The 24,935-nt window shown below is 47.0% G+C and overlaps 1 protein-coding gene across 5 annotated transcripts in view; it reads right to left on the reverse strand.

The window, feature by feature from the left end:
- Positions 1 to 1,040: 1,040 nt before the first annotated feature.
- The window catches only part of Tacc2 (transforming acidic coiled-coil containing protein 2), a 120,185-nt gene continuing 96,290 nt past the window's right edge, over positions 1,041 to 24,935 (reverse strand). For 2 of the 5 annotated variants that reach the window (XM_090345705.1, XM_090345708.1), the window contains 10 exons: positions 22,977 to 23,092; positions 21,209 to 21,380; positions 19,841 to 19,981; positions 12,541 to 12,684; positions 11,847 to 11,923; positions 10,838 to 10,881; positions 5,340 to 5,500; positions 4,988 to 5,094; positions 4,533 to 4,653; positions 1,041 to 1,583 (listed from right to left, as the gene is read on the reverse strand). In XM_090345705.1, the coding sequence (XP_090201831.1) occupies positions 1,518 to 1,583; positions 4,533 to 4,653; positions 4,988 to 5,094; positions 5,340 to 5,500; positions 10,838 to 10,881; positions 11,847 to 11,923; positions 12,541 to 12,684; positions 19,841 to 19,981; positions 21,209 to 21,380; positions 22,977 to 23,092 (1,149 nt within the window). In that variant the 3' untranslated portion in view covers positions 1,041 to 1,517. The remainder of the gene's footprint in view (positions 1,584 to 4,532; positions 4,654 to 4,987; positions 5,095 to 5,339; positions 5,501 to 10,837; positions 10,882 to 11,846; positions 11,924 to 12,540; positions 12,685 to 19,840; positions 19,982 to 21,208; positions 21,381 to 22,976; positions 23,093 to 24,935) is intronic. The other 3 variants (XM_090345707.1, XM_090345709.1, XM_090345706.1) reach the window with 2 other exon arrangements.

Consider the following 24,935-nt stretch of genomic DNA (forward strand, 5'->3'; position numbering starts at 1 on the left):
CAGGATAACTTCTGATCTCTTGAATGGTGAGACAACACATCTGTTGTTTTCTGTTGTCTGTTTTATGCTACTAAATTGGTGATGCTTTGTTACAACATGCCTGAGCCACAAAGCTATTGGTATCTCCCCATTCCCTTCACTCCCTTTTCCCTGGGATTCCTGAGCAGGATGGGAACCCAGAAGCCATCTGACAACCGTCATTGCTAAGTGACTCATTTCCAACTTCCTATAGGGACCTGTTCATTCTTTAGTCACTTAAGAGGAGAACAGACAGAATTTCAGGATTAGTCCTCACACATGAAGAGGCAGGACAGAAAGAATGACAGCCCATTATATCTGTCACCCAATAAAAGGAAACAGATTTTGTCTTCTAAAGAAAGAGGTCTTAGCTGGGTGCTGGTGGCTCACACCTGTAATCCTAGCTAGGATCATGGTTCAAAGCCAGTCTGGGCACAACAGTTCTGAGACATTGTTTTTGTTGGTAGGCATGGGACTTGATTTCTGGGCCTAGGCGTTGTCCCTGAGCTCTTCAGTTCAAGGCTACCACCCTCCCCTTGAGCCACAGCGCCACTTCTGGTTTTCTGGTAATTAGAGAGAAGAGTCTCACAGACCTTCTATAGTGCCTGGCTGGCTTTGAACTGCGATCCTCAGATCTCAGCCTCCTGAGTAGCTAGGGACTCTTATCTCTAATTACCAGAAAACTGGAACTGGCACTGTGGTTCAAGTGGTGGAGCGGTAGTTTTGAGCTGATGAGCTCAGGGACAGCACCCAGACCCAGAGTTAAAGCCCCACGATTGATTAAAAAAAAAAGAGGTTTTATAAAAACAAAATCTAAGCTGATCCAATGCATCCACTTATTTACATGGTCTCTTATTAATACCTCTTATTAGCTTTGACTTACAAACCCAGCCACATAAGAAGGAAATATTAAGTTGCTGAACAAGGAAAAGAAAAGCAAAAGGCCAAATCTGATATTACTGAACAAAGGATAGAAAAGACTCAATCATTCCCAGAAAATAAGTCACAGCCACACTCATTGCCAAGATCCAAAGAAAAAAATTTATTTACAATAGAGGATTTTTATTCCAAACATGCGTTGTTGTTTTTTTTAAACAAATCAGCAAATGCAGGTCAAGTTTACACTCTTTAAGGCAAGAGTCCCTATGCACGCTGTACATATTTGTAGTAAATCAAAAGCTGCTCACCCTGGGAATTTGTGTACAAATGGCAAGGCCAAGGTCAGCAATTTGTCATTTATTAGAGAATCAGACAATCTCCCTGATACAGGAACTCTGAGGTCAGCTTGCTATGAATTAGACTAGGAAAATGCAAACCAATAGCAAGAAATCTTGATAGTCTCCTCAGTGCTGCATACAATCAAATCGACTCTATGTAGGAAGGAAATACAGTAGTGCATACAAAAGGTGAGAAGAGAACCTGTCCTCATAACAGAGGGACAGCAGTGTGCCGACGGTCATATTGCACGCAACGCTCAAGTCCAAGCATTTGGTTCAAAGTTAGCTTTTCCCCATTTTGGCAATCAGTTCATCACAAATCTTGGTGAGTTCTTCTATCTCTTTGTTCTGAAAAGGAAGACAAGAAGAGTTCCTGATGCTTTCGATCAGACCAATCAAACAGAAAGGGTCTTGAGGCTCTGACCAGTTTCTGGGTCCTTTCCCTTCCAACTCCAAAAGTCACCTAAATCAACAACAGAAACATCCGGGAGCCAAACCACACATGTGTATGTCTCAGCTCTACCTGGGTGACCATGGCCAGGTTATAGAGTCTCTTTGAGCCTCCGTTTCCTTATCTTTACTTACAACATGGTGGACACATCTGAGAAAAAAAAGTAACTGTCACTGTTTCTGCTGCCACCATTCCTGTGGGGCTGTCATTGGTGATTTCCTATCCTACTAGAATAGTTCAATCATTTGCCAATTATCAGCCTGAAAACATAACAGCACACAGAGGCCTTTAGCTTTTTTGCTCAAAACTAGTGCTCTGCTTCACTTTGGGTTTTTTGCTGGTTAATTGGAGATAAAAGTCTGCCTATGCTGGCTTTGAACCCTGATCTGCAGGCCTCAGACTCCTGAGTTGCTAGGACTACAGGTGTGACCCACCAGCAACTGCCTAAAGGGAGCTATGATTAGCCAGGTAGCTGCACATAATCCTAACTACTCATGAGGCTAAGACCTGGAGGGTCTTAGTAACCCCATGAAAAACAGGGATGGAGAAGTGGGTCACAGGTTCGAGCATCAAGTGACCAAGCAGATTGAGTAAGATGAGGCCTGAGTTCAAACCTCAGTATTGAAAAAGAAAAAAGGAAGCTAGTATTATACTATTTTTTTTTTAAAGTAAGGAAACAGGCTCAGAGACATTAAGTGTTTTGCTTAAGTTCACAGTCAAATGTGGCCCACCTAGAATATAAATTCAGGTTGGCTGGGCTCTATGTGCTTTTGCTATCATACATATTAAGAGTGAGGGATAGCGACTCTTGGCTGAGAGCTATCAGAAATCCATTGCACACAGATGCCTGGAGATTCTCCAAGCTCTAATCAACAGCCACAGCCTTGTAATCTATGGAGTCATAGGCAAACACTGCGAAAAGTCTTTATAAATCCCAATGGAGCAAAATGCCTAATGCATGCATACAGAACAGCTCTGGAGAATTCTATTTCTGAAGATAGTCCCTTTTATGTCATTAGGGTCCTCTAGGGAAGAAGTCATGTGATTAACTCATTCCTTTGGAAGTTGAGTTTAAAATAAAATAAGGTTTATAGGCATATTTTTATATTTCCTGTTATCAAACTGTACAAGCCAGCCTGCTTTCTTCTTTGTGTTTCAGTTTGGCCAGAAAACATAGCATCACCTTCCTTTAGCAAAGGCAATGTCTGAGCAGTCCAACTATGTCTGACTATCCTGATTCCAGCTTTACCCAGTATCAGTGTACAATCTAAGCACCACCAGATCCAGATAAACAGATGGACAATCTCCAAGGTGCTGCTACATTCCACACCTGGAAACATTCAGTGAACAACTGCTTCATACCCCAGATGACGGGGAATGCGGTCTTCATTCTAAGGGGACTTTCCATTTCTTATGAGTCATTGATTATCAATATGTAGCAAATTATGGGCACTAACTAAACATTCAACAATGTAACGACACGATAATTATCGAGTGAACAACTATTTGTATCCCCTATTCTGACTATATTGCTTGTCTCTGTGATTAGAGCTGAGAAAACATATATAGATAAGAATATATAGATAAGCATAAGCCAACTTTTCTTTCCTTTCCCTTCCTTGCCCCTCCCTTCCTTCCCCTTTTTTCTTTTCCTTCCTCCCTCCGTCCCTTCCTCCCCTTCCTCCTTTACATTCCTCTCCCTACTTCTTCTCTATGTAGTCCAGACTAGCTTGTAACTCTTGATTTTTCTGTCTTCGCCTCCAGAGTACTTCCCAACAGCCTGTTCTTTTTAAAATGTAATTCTGAAACTAAATTTCTTGGCAGTCATTTGTCATTTGCATCCTAAGAGGAAAAGGCAGAACAGTAACTGTGCCCTGTGCCCACTTTGCCTGGATTCTGAAGAATCAGGAACAGCTTGGAGAACCAGCACCAGTGAGTGAGTGGGCCTGGATGAGAGTCAGACTTACACCTTGGGGAAACTCAATCATCTGAAGTGTTTTCAGGACTACAGGGATCTTAGAAACTGAGGGGAAGGACAAAGAATCGCACTTCTTAATTCCTCAGACCACCTGCCAGGTTATTGCCGGTAGCCCAATCATTTAGTATGGACCATATTAAAATTTCAGTGTCTGGGATGGCAGAGGCCATAGGTTGGATTCCTGCTGCTCATCTGCCCACGAGAGACCCCCTCCGCCACCACTGCCATCAAGAGCACAAGAAAAGCCAGTGCCCCAGGATACCAGGTTCTCTGATGTTCTCCCAGGGAAATCCATGCCTGGGAAGCTCTTCCCTTCAAGAAACTCCATTCATCCAACCTCAGACTTATGAGACCAAGGCTCAAAGGTCCTGCTAGGGTGACAGATGTCCTCATGGGACCAGGGGAGACGGTATCCTCGGTGGGATTCACCGAGGCTCTAGAATCACCTGAGGCCCTGTTCATAGAACCAGAGGCCATCTGGGCGCTTCTGGCTCTGACACTACCCGCTGACGGTGTTGCCAGACACCTCTGCCAGGGGGCTGGATACAAGGGCTCAAGTACAATGTCTGGAATACCACAAATGCTAAGCAAATATATGACAAATTAATACTGAAAAGGAACGAGAAGCAGAAATAAATACTCACGTGGACTATAATTCCATGAAAGGCAGAAAGGAAGCCCATAACAGGGCTGGCATTAAATTGGATCTTCCAGGTGACACAAGTATGTTGGTGATGCATGAACTTGTCGGAAAAGCTACCATGGTTGTGGCTCTGCCCACAAGTCCCACCTACTTGTCTGATGGACAGGCCTCCACCAGTAGAGGGCCAGCCCCAACCACCTGGGGACCCCACCCTCACCCCGTTACCTTCTGCTCCAGTGTTCTTTCCAGAGCATCGACTCGCAACTGCTCCTTCCGCAGGCTGGCCTGGTAGGCAGCTTGCTCCTGCTGGGCCTTGCCTCGAACCTGGGCAATCTCAGCATTGGCCCTGTGGGAACACGGGTTCAGAGACGACGACCTGTCACTGTGGAGGCCATCTGTCGGCACAGATGCCTCTTGTCTCCCTCTTCCCAACTCCTGGCCAGGGAAAGGGTCTGGACCCAGCCTTACCCAGTCGAGCCTGAGTACAGAAGGACACAAGACCCAGCCCCAGTTGCCACACTGTTGAGTTGTTTTGGAAATCCTGGTCATTAACCAGGACAATGCATGTCCTTTACTACAACAATGGATTTCCAGATTGAAAAAGTCACATTGAAAAAAAAAATGTGCATGGAGCAGCCACCCTTTCCTAAAAGCTCCCAGCCAGGCAGGGCCCGTGTTACCTGTCCAGCTTCTCCTCTGCGTGCACCTTCAGGGCCTGGTACCTCTGCTCCTCTTTCTTCACTCGGGACAAGTACTCCTGTGCACACTTCTTTAACACTTCTTCATTCTGACATGACATGGAGCAGGGGTCATGGTCATGAGAAGAAAATCCAGGGTATCCAGAAACCTCCAAACTCTCTGATGCTGTGAACTCCAGACAGCTAAGTCTGACTTCGAAAAGCCTCCTTCTTAGAAGACCTCAGGTGGCCTTCCAGGGCTCTATCCCCAGAGTGCCCGCCAACTCTCCCAGACCTTTCCTGCTTGTGGACTGGACATGCCAGGCCCCTTTTCTGCTCGGGAATGAGGGCATACCTTGCGGAAGCCTTCCAGGACCTCTTTCATCTTCTCGTATCTCCTGAAGAGATCAGCCAGTGACTTCTCTACGGAGTTGAGATCAGCCAGTGCCTGCTCCTTCTCCAGGACCAGCTGCTGCACCGTTTGGTGGGACACAGACTTCTCTCTCTGTTCATCCTCTGGCAGGAGAGACAAAAAGCCAGACAGTGGAGCCTGTGGAGTCCAGGTGGAATCTCTGGGGGCCAGCAAAGACCCCAGCTAGGATTCAGCCTAAAGAATGGGTACATTCCAAGACGTTGGAAGGAATCTACGTTCCAGGGTCTTACCAGATGGCCTCAGCATCCTAGACTTGAGTCTGCACAGTATCACATGGCTTAGGAATTTAGCCTGATTAAAATAGGCTCTTGCAGTGCTACACTGGAGACCCCAGACATTCTATTTCCCTTGTATCAAAGAGATCTCGGGAGTAGGGGGAAGACATACCTCCACTTTCTTCCGGGGAAGGCAAAACATAAGGATGTTATAGTATGAGTTCTAGAGATGGCCTTGCTAAGTATTGTTAAGACAGACAGAAAAGTTCACAGGGGGAGAAAAAGGTTTCTTTCTCTCTCACACATCCCCAGAAACACACCCCCACAAACCTGTTCTGCCCTGAAGTTCTGTCTCACACCAATCCTGACAGCTCCTTGGCTGTTGAAAGTATGAGTCCAGGCAAAACAAAGATACTTCTGCAAATGGGTCTCTCCAGGATGTCCAGAACTTAACTGGCCCAGTTTAGAATGCTGATCTGTAGCCCATCTCTGGTCCTCTGCTATCCTAAGCCAGTCTCCTGGGCCACATGTCTAGGGAACCATGTCTGTGTTACGGAACAGGCTGGAGAATTGGGAGGGGTAGAATGGGTTGTCTGCAGCTCAGGGCTGGCTCTGAGAGCTAGCTTCTATGGGACTCACAATCGCATTATGGCTGCTGACAGCAATGGCAGCCCAGCTCTCCTAGGCTATCCCCTGTGCTGAGCACTGAGATGACTATCTCTCTGACTCAATGCCCCGCACTAGGACACGATAGCAGACCAAGTATCCTAAAGTGTGAGTGCAGACACTGGCTCTGCACAGAGCTACTCCTAGGGCCTCTTCCTGCCTTGGGAATGAAGTCCAGACTCCTTCGTCTCACCCTCTATCCTACTTTCCAGCCTTGATGCCTCAGTTCCCTGGGTAGCTCCTATAGCTTCCCATGCCTCAGGCCATGGCACTCCTCAGAACTCTGATCCCCTGTCAGTTCCTGGGGGCTATGGAAAAGGCCTCCTCTTTGTACCCGAGTACCTTATTCTCCTGGAATAACCATAGGGAGATTTTACTTTGGGCTAGTTTTCTGATGGACAGACATCTTGCCATGTTCTGAGTTAGATGCATTCTTGCTGTGTGAGGTCAGACAGTTTCAGTTCCCACTCAAAATGATTCTCACATGTAAGGATCCGTTCCAAGTGGACAGAGGGCATAGTCCATCTTTGGACTCAGGGGACTGGTAAGTAGGAAACCAGCTCTGTGCCACAGGAACATGGCTCTGCATCCCCCCGCCCCCTCTCAAAATACCCCTGTCCCTCTCTCTGCTTCTGTGATTCTGGAAGTCTTAGCCCTCTTGCTCCCAGCAGCCTAGAACCACCAGGGCAGTGATCAAACTCCTGTGTATGACAGCCTGAGTTCAAATCCTGATTCTAATACCTCCCAATGGTGTGACCTTGAGCAAAGTTTTTGAACTCTATGTGTCTCAGCCTCTTTCCCCCAAAATAGGAGATGACATTGACTTATCGCAGGTTATTTGGAGAACAGTAAATGAGAGAATGAATACAGAGCCCTCAACACCTAGGAAAAGTCAGGTGTGGGTGACCCACCACTGTCTATACAGAGCCCTGAAACTATCACCCCCAAATCTGAGTGCCAGAGACTTGACTGGCAAAATCTGTGTGACAATGACTTGTCAAATGGCGAGCATTTTAAAACAGAACAGAATCGCCAAAAGCTGGCATGTTACATATCCTCCCTCAAAAGGGCATGTTCATGTCTCACTAGCAACCAAATGCTTGTTTAGCAACTTCCTCAGTTCCCATCATGCTGGGCAATGAACACTGTGGGCAGATTCAGGGCCATGTATGCATTTCACTGGGCAGACTAAAAGGAGTCATTTATCAAACCAAGCCCATCTGATTTCCTGGATCTAAGAAGTCGCCTGCCTCAGGTTTCCTTTCCAGACTTTTAAAAATAGAATCCCTCAGAAGATTGAGGTAATGAGACGGCCATATAAATCTTTTGTTACATGACCAGTGCAGTTTGATTCTTAAAATGAGGAAATCAGACTTAACCCAAAGACACAGAGGACTCAACAACAGAACAATGCCCCTGACGTCACCACAGTTTTGCAGGCAACACACTATGAAATCAGGTAGGGAATGAAGCAAAAACACAAAAGGAAAAAAAAGTAACTAAGAAGTAACAACAGAAAACACACACCAAGGTTGCAAAGCATAGGGGTCAAATGAGGGGGAAAGCATTTACTTACCAGGTTTGCCTGCTTGTTTTGCAAGACAGGGGGCAAAAGCAAAAAACAACAACAACAAAAATGGAAGAAGCAAAACAGAGAATCAGGGAAGTTGTTAGGAAAGCAGAAAAGAAAAACCAGTTGCAACAACCTGGAAGGCAGAAAGCCATAGAAATCTCTTTGCAGATGACATTCTAAATAGCCACGATCTGAGCACTAGGAAGAGCTGGGATGGGGCAGGGGCAGTGGGGCTGAGGTCTTACAGCTCTGAAACATCTGTAAAAGACATGTGGGAGCCATGGATCCAGGAAGAGCTGGCATGGGTGGAGCGAGCTAGTGTTAGCTTTAAAATGCTTTCACGCTAACTCTGCTCCCAGGCTGCCACGTTCAGGCTTAAGTTTCCTGTACCCCAAGTGATGCTGGGTAAGTGAGTGAAAATGAATAGACAAATATGGAATCCAGATGAGGTGCACGGGCATGTTTCTATATATGGAGAGTCTTACACTTTTCCCCCCAAAGAAGGCACTTCTGCCCACAGCTGACAGCGCCAATGATGCCTCACAAGGCCCTTGACATGTCTAGCGGTCTTCTTCAATGGCCTCCAGTGGGGGCATGGACAAGAGCAGACATGCCACCTTTCTGATGAGGAAAGCTCTGGGCATAGAGTGATGTCAATCGAAGTAATAACTCAACTCCCAGCAGGAGAGGCTGGGGTGGGATGGGATTCATAGGATTTTCTAGAGATTTCTCTCAGGTACAAGAAACTGTCCCAGAGGTTGAGTGTTTGGCCCTTTGAGAAGGACCTTCAGGTATCTACGGGGGAAGAGGAATATTACATGGCCAAGATCCCCAGCAACAGGGGAGAGGGAGACTGGCAGCAGTCTGTAGAGGGCCAAGCAGGCAACACTTTACTCACACTCTCAAAACAGCCTTGGACTGAAAATATCCTGGCTACCCTCATCTGCCAATCAACAGGGCTAGATAGCTCTGTGTTCCCGTAAGGCCATGCTCCTACCCAGGTTCTCACTGTGAGTTCCCAAGGGAGAGTGTCTGCTCCTATCAGTATCCCTCGCCACACACTACAGCAAAAGCACAGGGTCTCCACCTCCACTGCAGCAACGGCCCAAGGGCAGCTCCAAGAACACAAACAGAATCGTATGATGAGGAGATGGTGCAGCTTTCCAGATGGGCTATGCTAGCTTTATGCGATGATCTCACATCCCAAAAGTCTTGGGAGGCCAAAAATTGTGCTGAACACACCAGAATACTGCATATTAGAAAACATAAATCCTTCATCCTGACTGCTGTTACCAGCATTTTTAACTCCAAGAGTTTTAACCTTTATCTCATCCATATGTGTTCGTAAATCCCCCAGTAATAGATCAAGAAATTTCATTTTGATGGAAGGCATGTGCTGTGAGACTGACACAACTGGAACTGGGGACGGAACGGTGACTATCGTGACACACCACCTGAGTGCTCCTCAGAGCGGAGGGTCCTCAGCTGCCGGCCCCTCACACTCGCAGGCTGCAGGCTGCAGGTCTGTGTACCCTGGGACACACTAGACGGAAGGGTGGCTCATGTGTGAGCAAAGGCTCGCTTGCAAGCACAGGGACAAGCCTGAAGAGAGCAAGCAGTTCGCAGGACTCTGGAGAGCTCACGCCACACATCTTCAGGGGCAAAAGATTCTTAAACAACTGATTATCGGAAGTGGCGCTGTGGCTCAGGGCGTCTGGTAGCAGCCTTGAGATAAAGAGCTCAGGGACAAAGCCCAGGCCCACACTTCAGGTCTCATGACCAGAAAAAAAAAACCCAAACAAACAAACAAAAAACGGATTATCATGACCCTAAGCGAATGCATAGATGGCTAGACAGCTAAAACCAATACCACCCCAACTTCTAACATCATTTCTGAGCAGTCATCACCAGCATAAACGCTTAGTCTTGGATCTTCTGCAACATCTTTGACAAGGAGGAAAAAGAGGAAGGAGAAAAAGAGGAGAAGAGGGTGAAAGAATGGGAAGAAAAAAGGTCCAACTATGTGTAACTTGAGGTTTTTTCTTCTCTGGCTTATTTTTTTGGGGGCGGGGGGAGGAGAGGTGGTGGGCTTGAGTTCAGGGCCTGAGCTTTTGTGTTCACGCTCTCCCACTTAAGCCACAGCACAATTTCTGACATTTATTTATCTATTTATGTATTTATTTGGTGACAAATTGAAACTTTCCTGCCTGGGCTGGCTTTGAACCTCAATCCTCAGATCTCAGCCTCCTAAATAACTAGGTTTAGAGGTATGATCCACCAACACCCGGCTAGAGGCCTTCTTTTATTATGGACCAAAGCAATCTGCCAGTATTGACTACTGGGGGTGCCATGTTAAGGAGGATTCTGGGAAGTGGCCAATCTCAGGGAGTGAGAGCGTGGGAATGGTGACAAGGTTGGCAGGAGAAAGAAAAGGCAGTGGACAACTACCACAGATTCTGCCATTGTGGCTCTAAACCCGTGTATAAAGGCTGAGTGGGGGGCCTGGGAACATGACCTAGTGGTACACTACCTACCTAGCATGCACAAAGCCCTGGGTTCAATTCCTTGGAACCACATACACAGAAAAAGCCGGAAGTGGTGCTGTGGCTCAAGTGGTAGAGCACTAGCCTTGAGAAAACCCAGGATAGTGCTCAGGTCCTGAGTTTAATTCCCAGGACTGGCAAATTAAAAAAATAAAAAAGGCTGAGTAGAGGATTTTGGTAATTGAGTCTGCACTAAATTAGGGTTTAGGAACTTGATTCCTATACTCCTATGCAGCAGGAACTAACCCTAGTGTTTTTCCTCAAGAGGGGTGTGTGGAGGCCAAAGTTCCACAGGTAGACATAATGGAAGGCTCTTCTGGGCTGATTCTCGGGAGCTGGCTCTGAGCCCCTGCTCTCAGCACGCCCCATACCCTACCCATTCAGAAACCACAGGGCAGGCCTGCGCCCAGCCAGGCCACCTACCTATCATCTGTGCGATGGTCTTCTCATACTCTGCCACAATTTTCCTGCAAGAGAAGCAGAGGCAGATTGGACTCTGACAACAGGACAGAGTTTAAGTTCACATCATGCCAAGACCTGGCACTCCACAGTGTGCCCCACAAATGAAAGGACTAGGCTGGCTTTACATAGTGGGGCCACCCTATCTTCTTCTTGCTCTCCAAGCAGGTTCCTTTTGACACACAACTCCCCGCTAGGCAGACCTTGATACCCCTCGGCCTGGAAGGGCTTCGTGAGGTGGGAAGGGGCCCTGATTGCAGAGGCTTCATAGCTGCAGGGCAGCTTGCCCCGGCTCCCAGAGGTTGGCACCTCACCACAACCACAGGTAGCCCCACAACCACAGGTAACCAAGACCGGCTCCACTCGGTTCCTCACCTGATCCCCATGATTAACTGATATCTCCTTACATCCTACAATCACAGAGCTGTGATGGAACTTCGATCTTCATGGAAAGGTTGGGAGACCACAGGCCTCAAAGTGCCTCAGTACCCTTTATCTTTATTTTGTCCTCACAGGGACCTTAGCGACTGTCTCCCAGTGGCCCCAGCACTACTGGGGAGGACACAGAGAGTAACAAAGCAGCAGTTTATCATTTCGATATCAAACTAGTCCTTGCCATTGTAATTAAGTGCGCTGTATGTTACATGCTAGAGACCCCATTTCTACCATAATACACAAGCGAAAATAAATCACTTGCTATTTTCAACCCCCAAAAGTTAGGTTGTGGAGTGGAGGCTGGTGTGAAAGATTTTCTGCTGCTCATATACTTACAAGACTACATTTGTTAACTCTATTTTAATAATAGCGTCACAATGAAATTAATCTTGAAAACTATGCACTTTGTATAATAAAGAAGAGAAAAGGATGCTACCTATAGACAACACTATCTGGAGAGTCACACACCAGCCCCAGCCGTTATCCAACCACAGCTCAGCGTTTCCAGGCACCAGGCTGGCTGAGCTCCACATCTCACCTCATTTCCATCACTTCCCGCCTACTTTCTTCATATTTATCTTTCCACTCTGAGACCTCTCTCTCCTTGGTGATGACCTAGGATGAAGGAGAAGAGGTTAATTCCAGACCTGGCCAGATCTAGTCAACATCAAATAAATGTGGCAATACGACTTCTCACACCAAACCCTAATTGCATTCAGGGAACTTCCCAAAGCAGGATGAAGAAAGAAACCAGAAATGAGACTGAATCCTGTTATAATAAATGAACGAAGACATTGTGCCTGTCAACAAATGCTACCATTTGCCACACAGCTTGCCTGAACCATTCAGTTTTTGTTTTTGTTTTTTTAATACCAATACTGGAGCCTGAACTTAGGGCCTAGGCATTGTCTCTTAAGATTTTTGCTGAAGATTGGTGCTTTACCATGTTAGCTCCAATTCTGGATTTTTGGTGGTTAATTGGAAATAAATAAGAGTCTCATATATTTTCCTGCCCAGGCCAGCTCTGAACAGTGATCCCCAGTGCTCAGCCTTCTGAATAGCAAGGATTAGAGATGTGAGTCACTGGTGCCTGGTGCTTGCGGCATTCAGAAGACAAAATCAGTCTCTGAAGACACCAGCTCGGTGGGTACACATTTTACTGCTGAGTGGCAGAGCCACTGGAGCCCCCCCCCCAGTCCCCACTTCCCTGCCCATGTCACCAGCCACGGTACCTCAGCTCTGGCGACCTGCAATGCAGAGTCCAAGTCAGGCTGTGGGAACAGAAGGCCTGTGGGCTTCTCTACTTCAGCCGTCCCGATGCGCGAGTACAAGGCGGTTTTAGAGATGGGGACGTCAGCCGGATGGGCAGATTCTCTCTGTGGAGTGATTTTTCATGAAAATAAAACAAAAACAGCAGTCAACTTTAACTGGATGAAAGAGGAACGGTATTCGCGATCTCACGAATCACATTCATTCTCTCAGTTGCGTGGCTTCCAAACAAAGAACACTGAAAGTACCAGAAAATGCGAAAGACTAATGAATGGGGCAGTGCCAGGTGCAATGGAGAGAGATCCACTGTCTGTACCTGACCAAGGGGTTGGTGCAGAAGCCCTGAAGCCAAGTGCCTGCTTATCACTGCCATTTATCAGACCCTGAGTCACTCAGTTCAATGCACAAGGACTGGAGTTGTTATTCAGCAGGCTCCACGCCCAAAATGAAAGTCTTGCTGGTACTGATACTGAATTCGAGTCTACATTGACTTAGTTTTAATAACCTCAGATGTGATTATTTTCATAAGGCTAGATGCATTTCAACTTGGGGAGGGGGGAGAGGAGCCATTTGTGTGGCTCCCCATTGGAGGACATGATGCAGACAGGACTTACATCCTTGTCAACCCTACCTAATTCCACAGCCAAGGTTTCTGAGTGTAAGACTTACGTTGGAGTTGGAGTTAGGTCTGTTATGCAATAGGGAACTTGAAAACTGGGTCAATGTCTATATTGAAATTTGCTGATTAGACCCACCACAAGTGATCTGATCCCCTCCCTCACCTGACACACATTGGTGTGAGGCCTCTTAGGCCTTGGAGAGGTGAACAAGGGCCAGCCATCCTTCCTTTTGCAGAAAAATGCTTGAAGCCCAGTTACAATAGGTAGTAGAAGCTTCGTCAGCTAGCACAGCCAGGCTTATCAGCCAACTCTACCTTGTCAGCCTAACCCTATAGCAAAAGAAACACCAACCAACCAGCCACTCTCAGTCCTATTCATTAACCTCATAGTGCTGTCATGGCTGCCAATGTGGCATCCACCTTAGCTGGCAGTCCAATTCAGTATGAGCTAACACTCTACCTAATAGGCAGTGTGGAAATGCTCAGTCCTTGGGAGATTACAAACCCAACTTGAGCAGTGATCAGAACAGAAATAGAAATCAGAATAGAAAGGGACAGACTTAGGGTCAGAAGGGTGAGGAATGATAAAGGGCAACAAATGAAACTAAAGTGCTAGCAGTCTGGAGAAGGGGTGGGCCAGAAGGCCTGTGAACAGGATGACTGGAACAGCCACATCTGCACACCAGAGACGGGGACGGAGGGCAGGGGAAGGGATACGGTCTGGGAAACACAGGCAGAAGCATAGTGGATAGGACTGCAGGTTATTGAGTTAGGGCCCGTTAGTTTGTCCACATGCAAAGTGCACTCAGTAAATTAGCTTGCCCTGGAAGAGTGCCTGTCACCTGCATCTCACTGTCCCTGCTTGACCTGGCATCCCTGGACACACCCTGATGTGGCCCCTTCCTTTCCAAGTGCCTGCTCAGAGCCAGGAGCAGGCAATGCAGGGCGGCCACACCCCAGCTACTCACTCACATGTCACATGTGTCCCTCAATTTTCTTGTCTTCCTGTACTCCACAGGCCTCTGTTTCCAGGACTCCTGGATAGGGTACAAGCTAGCAGCTTCTAACTTCAGGAGAGGAAGGACCACAAGCCACAGGGGACACATAAAGAGGATTATCCCTGCTGTTTGAGACGGTTTTCACCATTCTACTGAGCTAGACATTTTGAAGAAGTAGCTGGAATATTTATTATACCTAGAAATTAAGTCTCAATGTTTAGATGGACTTGGTAGTAGCAGGTTTACTGACACAAAATTCTGAAGAGGACTTACAAAGAAAACAAAATGTTTCTATCATGTTCACAGGTGTTCTTTCAAAAATCAGAACAGAAAGTTTCCAAATGAAAAACAGGAATACTGGAGCCACCAAAGTCAGCCTGGCCCTTCTAAAGCTGAAGAAAACAGAGGCTGGGGAGCTTTGGTCTGCAGATTTCAAATGAGAGCCAACTCCATCTCCAAATAAGCCAACTAACTAGTATCACTTTGAGCAGGAGCTACATAGGATCAACGAAGAAATCACTCATCTTCAAGCTGTCTAAAGTTCTTTGTAAAACAATGGAAGACATGAAAAGTAAATAAAACAGAGAGGCATCTAAGTAAGTACTAAGCCACAGCACCCTCCAGAACAGTTCACTGTGACCTGCCATCACGGTCACCTGCTATCTGCAACAAGGAGACAAATGGCTTTAGGACTCACATGAATGACTCCCTTTATCAACAATCTGCTTGTTCATGAAATTCATGGCGTACAGCCTGGCTTTTCCTTACAACCAAGAGTTGTTTTCAACCGCAATTAAAAGGTTTGTTATTTTAAGATCAGATATTTTTAGATTAACCTTTCTTTCTCTCACATAATCCCCCCCCCCCTTGTTACTTCAGAAAGGCCACAGAAAGCCAGAGAAATCACAAGCTGAAATGGGACACAGCCTCAGCTCCCAAGGCTGACACCTCATCCAGGACTGAGGTCCTGTGAGGGCCTCCAGGCAATGGACTCTCCCTCCATGCCTGCAGCCTTGTGTCTGCAGGCTGGCTGGGTATTCAGCCAGGGATGGATCCTATTGCTTACTGGGTTTAGGGTTCTCCTTTGGCCAGTTCCCTACTGCTAGGCTTCAGGACTGGCACCATGCAGGCCATGTGACCCCAGAGCCATCAGGGGTCACCTGCAGGGGATTGAAAGTGCAGATCTGAGTTTAGGAGAGCCACAAAGGGGCTGCCCTGGGTGTTTAGGGGGTGTGTGAGCATGTGGTCTGCTCCAGGCAAGAGAATGGCCTTAACCCAGTGCTGTTTCACTCAAGTCTGACAGTAGATGGCTCTCAGGTTTAGCAACTTCATGGATAGAGGCACGTGGCCACACCTCTGCCCAGAGTGCCACCAGAAACCAGTCAGGCCTGACCACTGAATCAACACTCATCTTTAAAAACCCAGACTCTGGAAATGACTACATGTCCTTAAAATTGGTAAAGAAGCAGAAGCCTATGAACTAGCCTTCTGCCATGTCCTCTAGGGGCTTTCACACCTGTCTCTCTCCTTGGGACTCTCTGTCAAATGGTGGTAGGCGATGGTGGCTGGGGTGTCTCCCGGTGTGGGAGCGTGGCCCTGACCCAGTTCCTGTTCTGAGATTTGTCAGATACAGGTGCCTGCTCAGGTGAGCCAGGACCCCTGGAGGATGGAGACACAGGCTTCATGTCCCCTCCCCTCCCCACGGTGCTTCCTGCTAGGCCTCACTCCCTGGTCGAAGCTTGCCATTTGTGTCACCTTGTTGATTTATGAACAGATCACCTGAATGCCTCCTTCTGTATTCCTCTGCGCCACCGCTCATGGAGAAAGGCCACCAACCCCAGGGATCGCCACACAATGTCACATACACACACATAACTGCTATCTCTGTACCTCATACCCATAGGAAAGCCAAAGACAGGCTGTTCAAGTTCCATTCAGCCTGGGTTCGTGTTAAACTCAGGACTGCTGCACTGAATTCAGAGATCTGGTCCGATTTACTCCCCAGAGGCCCCTACTGAATTCAGGTCCATCAAGACGTATGTGGGAGAAAGTCCAACACCCAGATCCAAACTCTTCATGTCTAATAGTTCCTAACAAGTCACACAGAGAATCTTTACATGCTGTTTCTAGAGACTAATTCAGCTAAGGAACAGCCAGACTCCGCCCACCCCCCAATTTCTTGTATGGTGTTCTTTGTTGCAAGTGATTTCATTTTTGTGTCAGAATCTGCTTAAGGCCATGCTACCAAAAAGATGGGTCTAGGTCACCTGCAGCTAAATTACAGGTGCCACCACGCAGCTATATGAGAAACCATCGCTGGGTTGGTTAGGTAGCAAGGGCAACTGTTTATGGGCCACAGATAGCAGATAATGTATTTTTCCAAAAGCTACGGTAGAAACAAATGTTTCTTATGCTCCAAGACAGTCCTTCCTCCACAGACTACTTCTTTCTGCACACACTCCTGAAATCCATCAGGAGGTAGCTGGCCCGCCTCTCCAGCCCATACTCAGTGAATCCATGTGACATTTCTTTCTAAATCTACATCAAGACACATGGTCTGAAAAAAACCCCAAAACTATGACTAAGGGGAAGTCAACTCTGTTTTCCAAAGACCATTTCTGACAGGCTCTCAGAGGAAAGGGATGGGGTTTCCCTGGCACCCCAGAATACTTCGTTGGTAATCTATGCCACTTAACAGGACATGCTCATTTCTGTCCCATGATTTTCTTGAACAGGAATAGACTATAGTGGCAGAATTTCAGGCAATTCCCTCTGTCTTTAAGTTATTCCACAAGAATATCAAGAACTAAATCTAGTAGAGGGGAAATATGCACAGCTTAAGGCTCTCTAAAAGTCTCCCTTTCATGGAAATTCAGCCCATGCCATAGGCCTGGCAACAAAAACCAAAACCTCAACAAACTATTTTTTCCCTGTCCCTCCCTGTCTGTGTCCCACAGTTCCTAGTCTGGAGACTAATGGTGGATCACCTCATATCTCTGGGAGGGAGGTCTTCTATCGGGCCCACTGGGAATTCCACAGACAAAACCACACCCCTCTGTGTGACACAGTCCCTGCTCCTGAACCAAGGAGTGTCTCTCCAGATGATCTGGTACATGAGAGAGTGGGCAATATCCCCTTTGGGTCCCCCAGCTCTGTTACAGGGCTCCTTGTCCTTGTCTACAAAATGAGATGAGGCCCCATGTCTCTACGGGAGAAGCTGTGAGCATCTGATCATGTAGGAAGCAAACATAAAGCGCTAGCTAACAACAGCTCCCTCCTTTATTGTACACCTCCTCTGTGCCAGGCTCCAGGCTGCTCTCCACAGCGGTGGTCCTTCCTATGGTAAGCCTCTTCTCACAACTGGAGAAAAGAGGCTCATTCAAACCTCAAGGCCGCAGACGACGAGAGGACTTCCAACCCTGAAAGCTAGGTAGAAAGTGTTCTACCCGCTCTGTGAATATCACATTCCACTCACAAAGCAGGGTCTACGTTGCCTTTGCTCCACAGACCAAATGGCCTGCTGCCTTCTCTGCTTTTGTTTTATTTAAGGGGGGAAAAAAGTTAGTTGGCCTTGGTACCACATACACAGAAAAAGCTGGAAGTCATACTGTGGTACAAGTGGCAGAGCACTAGCCTTGAGCAAAAAGTGTCCAAGGACAGTGCCCAGAGCCTGAGTTCAAGCCCCAGAACTGGCAAAAATAAAAAAAAAAGTTAGCCTCTGGTTGGTTCATGCTTCTATTCCCACACAGGAGACTGAGCTCTGAGAACCATGGTGTGAAACCAGTCTCAGCAGACAAATCTGAGAGATACTTTCTTTCCAATGAAGCAGCAAAAAGCCAAAAATGAACTATGGCTCAAGTGGTAGAACAGCAACCATGAGCAAAAACACATGACAGCTAAAACCCTGAGTTCCAGCCCCCAAATTAGAACAAAAACAAAAAACAAAACAATTCCATGCCATTTCTCTATGAGTTATCTGAGGCTCTGAGGTAGGGGCCGCTGTGACAGAGGCCATGTGCCCTGAAAATATGAGGTGGTGTTAACTATGCATCATTTTACTGAAAGAACAGCCACTCCTCATCTACATCATCATCTAACATCTCCAGGGAGGTCTGGCTACTTGCTACTGATTCTCAGTAAGGTTACATGTGAACTTTCAGAGTTCTATAGAGAGGTAAAATGCATCTTAGGGAAAGAGTCAACCTCAAAGGCAACTTTGTTCTTTCTATTGAACCAGTGCTCATTAATTTAATCCCTAGCTGCTTTGCCCTCTTATTCTAGGCTCTACCCCTTGAGCCATAGCACCACTTCTGCCTTTTTCTGTGTATGTGGTACCGAGGAATCGAACCCAGGGTTTCATGTACGCTAGACAATCACTCTACCACTAGGCCAAGCTCCCGGCCTCTCCACCATTGTTATCACCCCACACTTGAATGCTCGGCATCGGCTTCTCTAATTCCTCTATTGGCCGGTGCCACCCTCCACCGGTTCCTTCACGCTCCCATTAAGCAGTATGTGTGGATGCAAGAGTTAAACTCAGCCCTTTGGAAGTCACACTTGGTCAAACACCACAATGCCCGCCTGGCCGATGGTTAGCAATGCAGTCCTGGGATCTCGTGGCACACACAGCACTCCCAGGTGGCATAGGGCACTAAAGCGGCAAACGGGTACCTTGACGTCCTGGCGGCTGTGGGAAGCCAGGGCAATCTGCCTGGCCAGCTTCAGGGCTTCTATCCGCATGATGGCAAACTCTAACTCCTCCTGCCCAAGGGGTTGGGTGTGAGCAAATCACAGCGAAACGCAGCAAGACAGACACAATGTTTTCCACATCCAAGAAATGAATGTGCCACATAAATGCGCTATGACAGAAACTTGGCAAAAACACACGCTCATCTTTCTCTCACAACGAACACCTCAGCAGATCATGAAATAAACTTTCAATTTCTGTTTTCTTTGGTTTTGTGTGTTTTGTTTAAATAAATGACCCCGAATGCCTATCAGAGAAAATCAGCTGATGTTGAAAAAATGATTTTTAAAATAGAATCAAACTGTCAACTATAATCATATTCTTTGATTTCCTTCTTGTTCTTTCTTATAGAGTTGGATGTTGTTCCCAGGGCTAGCTGGATATATGTCTCTCACAGGGCTGTTAACCATCTCTCGAGGCCTGGGCTGAATGTTCTAGTCTGGAGGATATCAGGTTATGTTGTCAAATTTCAAGAACAGAGTAGATAATCATCTGGGTTCCAGATGTGAGACTGAGTCTAGATGCTATCTCATGGGAATCTGAGAGTGCCTGGGTATACAGACCACCTGGCTGGATGGAGACCAAATCCCTTTGGTTAGTGCAGAATCCCACTACTGCCATTGGGCCTTTCAATGCATTGGGAAAAAAAAAAAGGACTGCTTGGACCCAAGTTCCAAATCATAACAGAAATGGTTCATTCAATATGCACCTGCACAATTCATATAGTATTGGCTAACGGATACCACAGGTGCCAGTGTTTGATGGGAAAATATTCTATCTGGAACATTTCCAGCACTTCCTCATAAAGTCCCCGTCTCAGCACACTTGACACTTAGGGGTGGTTCATTCTCTACTGAGGTTTTGACAAACTCCCAAAAGGTCACACATGGGCTACAAACCTGAAGTTTCTGAGCAAATACTGGGGGGTTCTTTTCTGCTAAGTCGGGTTCCAGATAGTCAAGCGCGCCACAGAGAGAGGCGGGGTGGGCCAGCCTGCTGAGGAGAGCGTCAGCAGAGGCAAAGGCTCCCTCCGGAGATGTCTGAATGCCAGCAGAGAGAAGGACACAGAAGAAAAATAGAGGAGAGTAGTATTGGTTCCAGGCAAGGACAATGCATCCATTTGATGGGCATGGGTGCCTTAACATTTAAGGGAGTATCCACTAGCTGCCCATACGGGACTCAGGGCAGCTGGAGATGGGCAGGTTCAACCCTTCCCTCAAAGCTGGGCCTTAAGTGCCCTCCCCACCCACAGCTCCCTTCATTCTCTAGACCCAAGATGAGAATCAAGTTAGAATTTACTTCATGATTTCAAAAGTCCCTGTGGGTAACACAACTCCATTAAGGAAATAAACATCAGGGGAAGTAAAATTTTAGTAAAAAGCCATCATCTAAATAATGGAAAGATGATGTAAATGGGGAAAGTATCTCCTGGTACATAAGAAAGTTCAGAATCAGAAGCCAGCTTTAGAAGTGAACCATGGATGAATCCTTCACCGTATCTATTTCTGGGACTGATTGACAGCTAGATCTTCTCCTTACGCATTATTATGTCTCCAGCAGCTCATTGCCAGACACACAGTAGCTAGGTGCTCAATCAGCGCTTGTTGCATAAGATAAATGAAATCTCCCAATACAGAACAAAACTAACATGCTGAACCAATGGCTTTAAAACTGGATTAGGGATTTCTAGGAGGGAGGCAAAAGAAGTAAGATTCACTTCACCTAGAAGGTTGGTCAATTTAAGATGCATGGAAGACGCTCCTGTAAGCATCATATACTCTAGAAAGACTACGTGTGGCACAGGGAGAGGCGTGGGTGAGGTCTCTGGCCTAGGGCTGTGATTCTGTAAGTCCCTGGCAGGGATTGGAAAAGGAATAGACATAGTCCTGGTCTATAAACAGGAGAAATTTCCTATCACTGGCCCTCATCAAAAAAAAATAACACCTGGTCCCTATACTTCCTGGTCTACACTTCTCTGCTTGCCACAGAGGCTAAGAAGACTGACTAACCATGGTTCCATGATATCCAGTCCAATTCCAAGGGTAGGAGAACAAGAGAGAAAAAATAACCATGGGCAAGTAAAGCACAAGTACCACACTAGCACCACAACGAGTATGTGGGGCCTTCCCCTCACTGTGATGCTGTGGCGTCTCCTATAGTCTTGGAGCCAGGGTATGATCTTAGGGCAGGTGCCAAGTGAGTGATAATGGTACCCAGTGAGTCCAGTTTCATCCTTGGTGATCTCAAACCTCTCGGGCTCCACCTACCATTCCAATGGCCTCTGACGGCGTGCCCAAGGCCATGGCCTCCAACTCCTTCTGGGAGGATTTCTCTGGCGCCTGCAAATGAGGCTCTTGGTTGGAGGCCAGCCCACATGTGACAGGATGCTGGATTTTTACTGCTGCATTCACAAGAGCTTCCGTTTCCTCAAAACTTGACCTGAGGAGGCAAAGAACAGATTCAGGGTCCTTTCTTAGAAATGCCATCAAAACCAACCATAAGCAATATCCCAAAGGATCCCAGACTTCTAGCGCGGTGTCTCCAGGCTAGGTCATCAGTAGCCATGCAATCATCTCAGGGCCAATTCATAAGGGAGGGGCAGGGCATAGAGGCCAGTGGCTAATGGGTAATTAAGCAGAGCTGTTGCTTGGTTGTGTGTTCTGGGGGAAAGACTGGGCACCAAACCTCAGTTTCCTTTCATGTAAGACAATGCATCTTTGTGAATATTAAATGGGATGTTGTGTGCATGTAAAATTCCACACAGTGCCCATCATAGCATGCTACTACTACTTTTTTTTAAAAAAAATACTAATACTACCTCACTACCCAGGACTCCATTCTCCAGAGTCCCCATTAAGTGTGAGAAACCAAAGCAGGAGCTTTCTAGCAGCTCAGTAACAGGATGGTTCATAGCTTACAGCAATGCCCTACACTTCCCCAACCAAACAAGGCAACATTTAGAACATGAACCCTGACAAGCCCAGACATGACGCCCTCTACATGGTGTTTATCTTCATGTGACCAGGTACATGGATGCCAGGCGCTTGCGCCTAACCCTTCACTGATGGCCTCCTAAATCCCTGAGGTCAATGTATGACTCTTACTTTACACTCAGGGACACTGAGGTACATGAGGTCAAATAACTACCATTAGGTTACGATCAGCAAGAAACAGACGTGAGCCAGGCGTGGTGGCTCACGCCTGTAATCCTAGATACTCAGGAGGCTGAGATCTCAGGATCTCAGCCAAAGCCAGCCCGGGATGAGACCCTTATCTCCAATTAACCACCAGAAAACCGGAAGTGGCACTGTGGCTTAAGAGGTAGAATGATAGCCTTGAGCTAAAGAGCTCAGGAACAGCGCCCAGGCCCATAGTTTAAGTCCCTCAACCGACCAAAAAAAAAATAAAGTAGAGGTGAAACGAGCTTCCCCCCCCCCCCCGTGTGTGTGTGTGTGTGTGTGTGTGTGTGTGTGTGTGTGTGTGTGTGTGTGTGTCTCTGTCTGTCTGTCTGTGTGTCTATATTTGTGTCGGTGTCTCTGTGTGTCTATGTCTGTGTGTGCTGGTGTGGAGGCTTGAACTCAGGGTCTTCTACTCTTATTTGACTTTCCACTCAAAGGCAGTGCTCTACCACTTAATCCACACCGTCACTTCTGGCTTTTTGCTGGTTAACTGGAAACAAAGAGTCTTACAGACCATTATGCAAAGGTTGGCCTCCAATCGTGGTTCTTAGCTCTCAGGATGGCAGGAGTGAACTACCCACACTCAGTTCGGAACTCAAGTTCTGAATGCTGTCCCACAGTGGACACACACCAGAATAACACTATATCTAGACTGCTGTGGTGGGGAGCTCCCAGGCATCTGTGAAAGGCCTTCGCCTGTGTTCACAGGGTTCCAATAGAACCAGCGCATCTGTCTGTGTGGACAGAGCATGGACTAGGGCATGCCTGACTGCATGTGGACAGACTGAAGGCAGGACAGCAGCATGAAGGTGCTTGGGAGCTTGGCCCCATGGCTGATCTATAATTCTCATCATACCCTGAACAAGGTGTCGGAGAATCTGACATCCGGATGGGAGGAGACTTGACAGGGCTCTCCTGAGAGGTGTCGAACATGAGGTACAAGGCCTGCTTCTTCAGGGTGTCATCGTCCTGCTGCAGGGAAGAGAGGCACACGTCAGCTCGGGTACAGGTGCTACCAGATCAAAATCAAGGCAAGCATCACCAGTGGGAGCAAATGTGTCTTTAATCATTTAGGGGAAAGACTCCATTTCTCTTGAGTGACTGGATGAGACAGGAGTATGAGAACTGCAGGGAGAGAGAGGGAGGGAGGAAAGGAAGGAAAATGGGACCTACTGTGGGATGGAATGCCAGTCAGGTAAGAACAGAGTGCACCTCAATGTGGACTCTTCAGCCACCGCACTCACTGGCCATGCTACCTGAGACAGACAGCATGCTGGCTCTGAGGACCAACACAAGGTATGGCGAGATCCCAGTCCTTGCAGAAGAAGGGAGAGGCCAGCAGGGTGGACCAGAAAGAGAACAGTGCCTGGGCTTGGCTTGTGAGGACAAGGGTTTCTTAGTGGGCTCAGGCTGGAAAAGCCTGGACAAAGGTGAGGGAGGGGCTAAGGCTCGAACTGAGTGCCCCGGTAAATTCAGAGCCTGCAGAGGAGCTCAGCTGGACTGGGACATGGATGTGTGTATGGTATGCAGCTAAGAGGAAGGAAATGAGGATCACAAGGGCAGAGACCAGACCCCCTTTCAAGGCTCTGAGTGCTGAATCAGGAACATGAGACCAAGGACCCCTTATACTGCCCCGGTGAGTCCCCAAAGAAGCTGATACACTGCTCTGAACAAACAACAATAAATCACTGGACAAGGAAACCCCCGTATAACTAAAGGGAGCTCATCATCATCATCATCATCATCATCATCATCATCATCACCCCTGGGTCCCCTAAGACTCCTGGGCACTTCATCCATGAGGCCCCCAGAGTACCAACGAGCACAAGCCAGGGTCTCTTAGGATTTCAGTCCCCTCAAATGAATGTCAAGCAGATGACAGCTCCACTTCAACAGTAAATTATATCCCCCTCAGTACAGTGTCACCTATTGGGAACACAGCTGTGTCCCCAGGGGCAAGGCAGACTCCAAGAAACGTACCGAGGGACAATGTGAACACTCTGAACATCACTCAGGGAGCAGTCACTTTAGTCTAGGTGTCATGGGACTCATGTTCCTGCCTGACCTGAAGTTTAGGAGCAGCAACCCCAGCACGGAAGACCAGCATAGGGCCAGACCAAGAGTGCAACATGTCCATGGCCATTCATGGCCCCAAACCAGCCCTCTCGTGCCCCTCACAGACTCTGAGGACACTGCTGGATAGAAGCTCAGAAACAGCTCATGCCCAGAACAAGCTGGCATAGATGGCTGTCCATCATTAATGACTTAAAATGCAAGGAGGGAGGGGCAAGGCTTTCTACCCAAAGACATAGTTATTTAAAAACTATCCACAGAGTACATCCATCCACTGCTTTCCAGAGGACTCTCAACAGCCAAGTCCTTTTATGAAATGGCAATGTTTGCATATCTCTGACATGCACCACCCCTGTGAACTTTAAATCATCTCCAATTACTACATGACCCAAGGTGTGAATGGTACAAAAAGTTATTATACTATTTCATTATATACTATATAATTACCATATAGTATATTATTTATTATCATATAGTACATATATTATACTATATATTATATAATATAGATACTATAATTTTTATATACTCTATAATTACTATAGTATATTTATAGAAAATGGTAAGTAAATAAGCCTACATATATATTTAATACAAAGACATTTTAAAAAAGAAAAAAAGAATCTTGGGTGAAACTCCTAGGCTTTGAAGCCAATGCCTGGGCATTGTCTCTGAGCTTTTGCACTCAAGGCCGGTTGCTCTACTACTTGAACTCCACATCTCGTTTGTTTTTTTCCTCCCC

The sequence above is a fragment of the Megascapheus bottae genome, chromosome 15, assembly GCF_031878675.1.
Source record: "Megascapheus bottae isolate mThoBot1 chromosome 15, mThoBot2.hap1, whole genome shotgun sequence".
Lineage (NCBI taxonomy): Eukaryota > Metazoa > Chordata > Mammalia > Rodentia > Geomyidae > Megascapheus > Megascapheus bottae.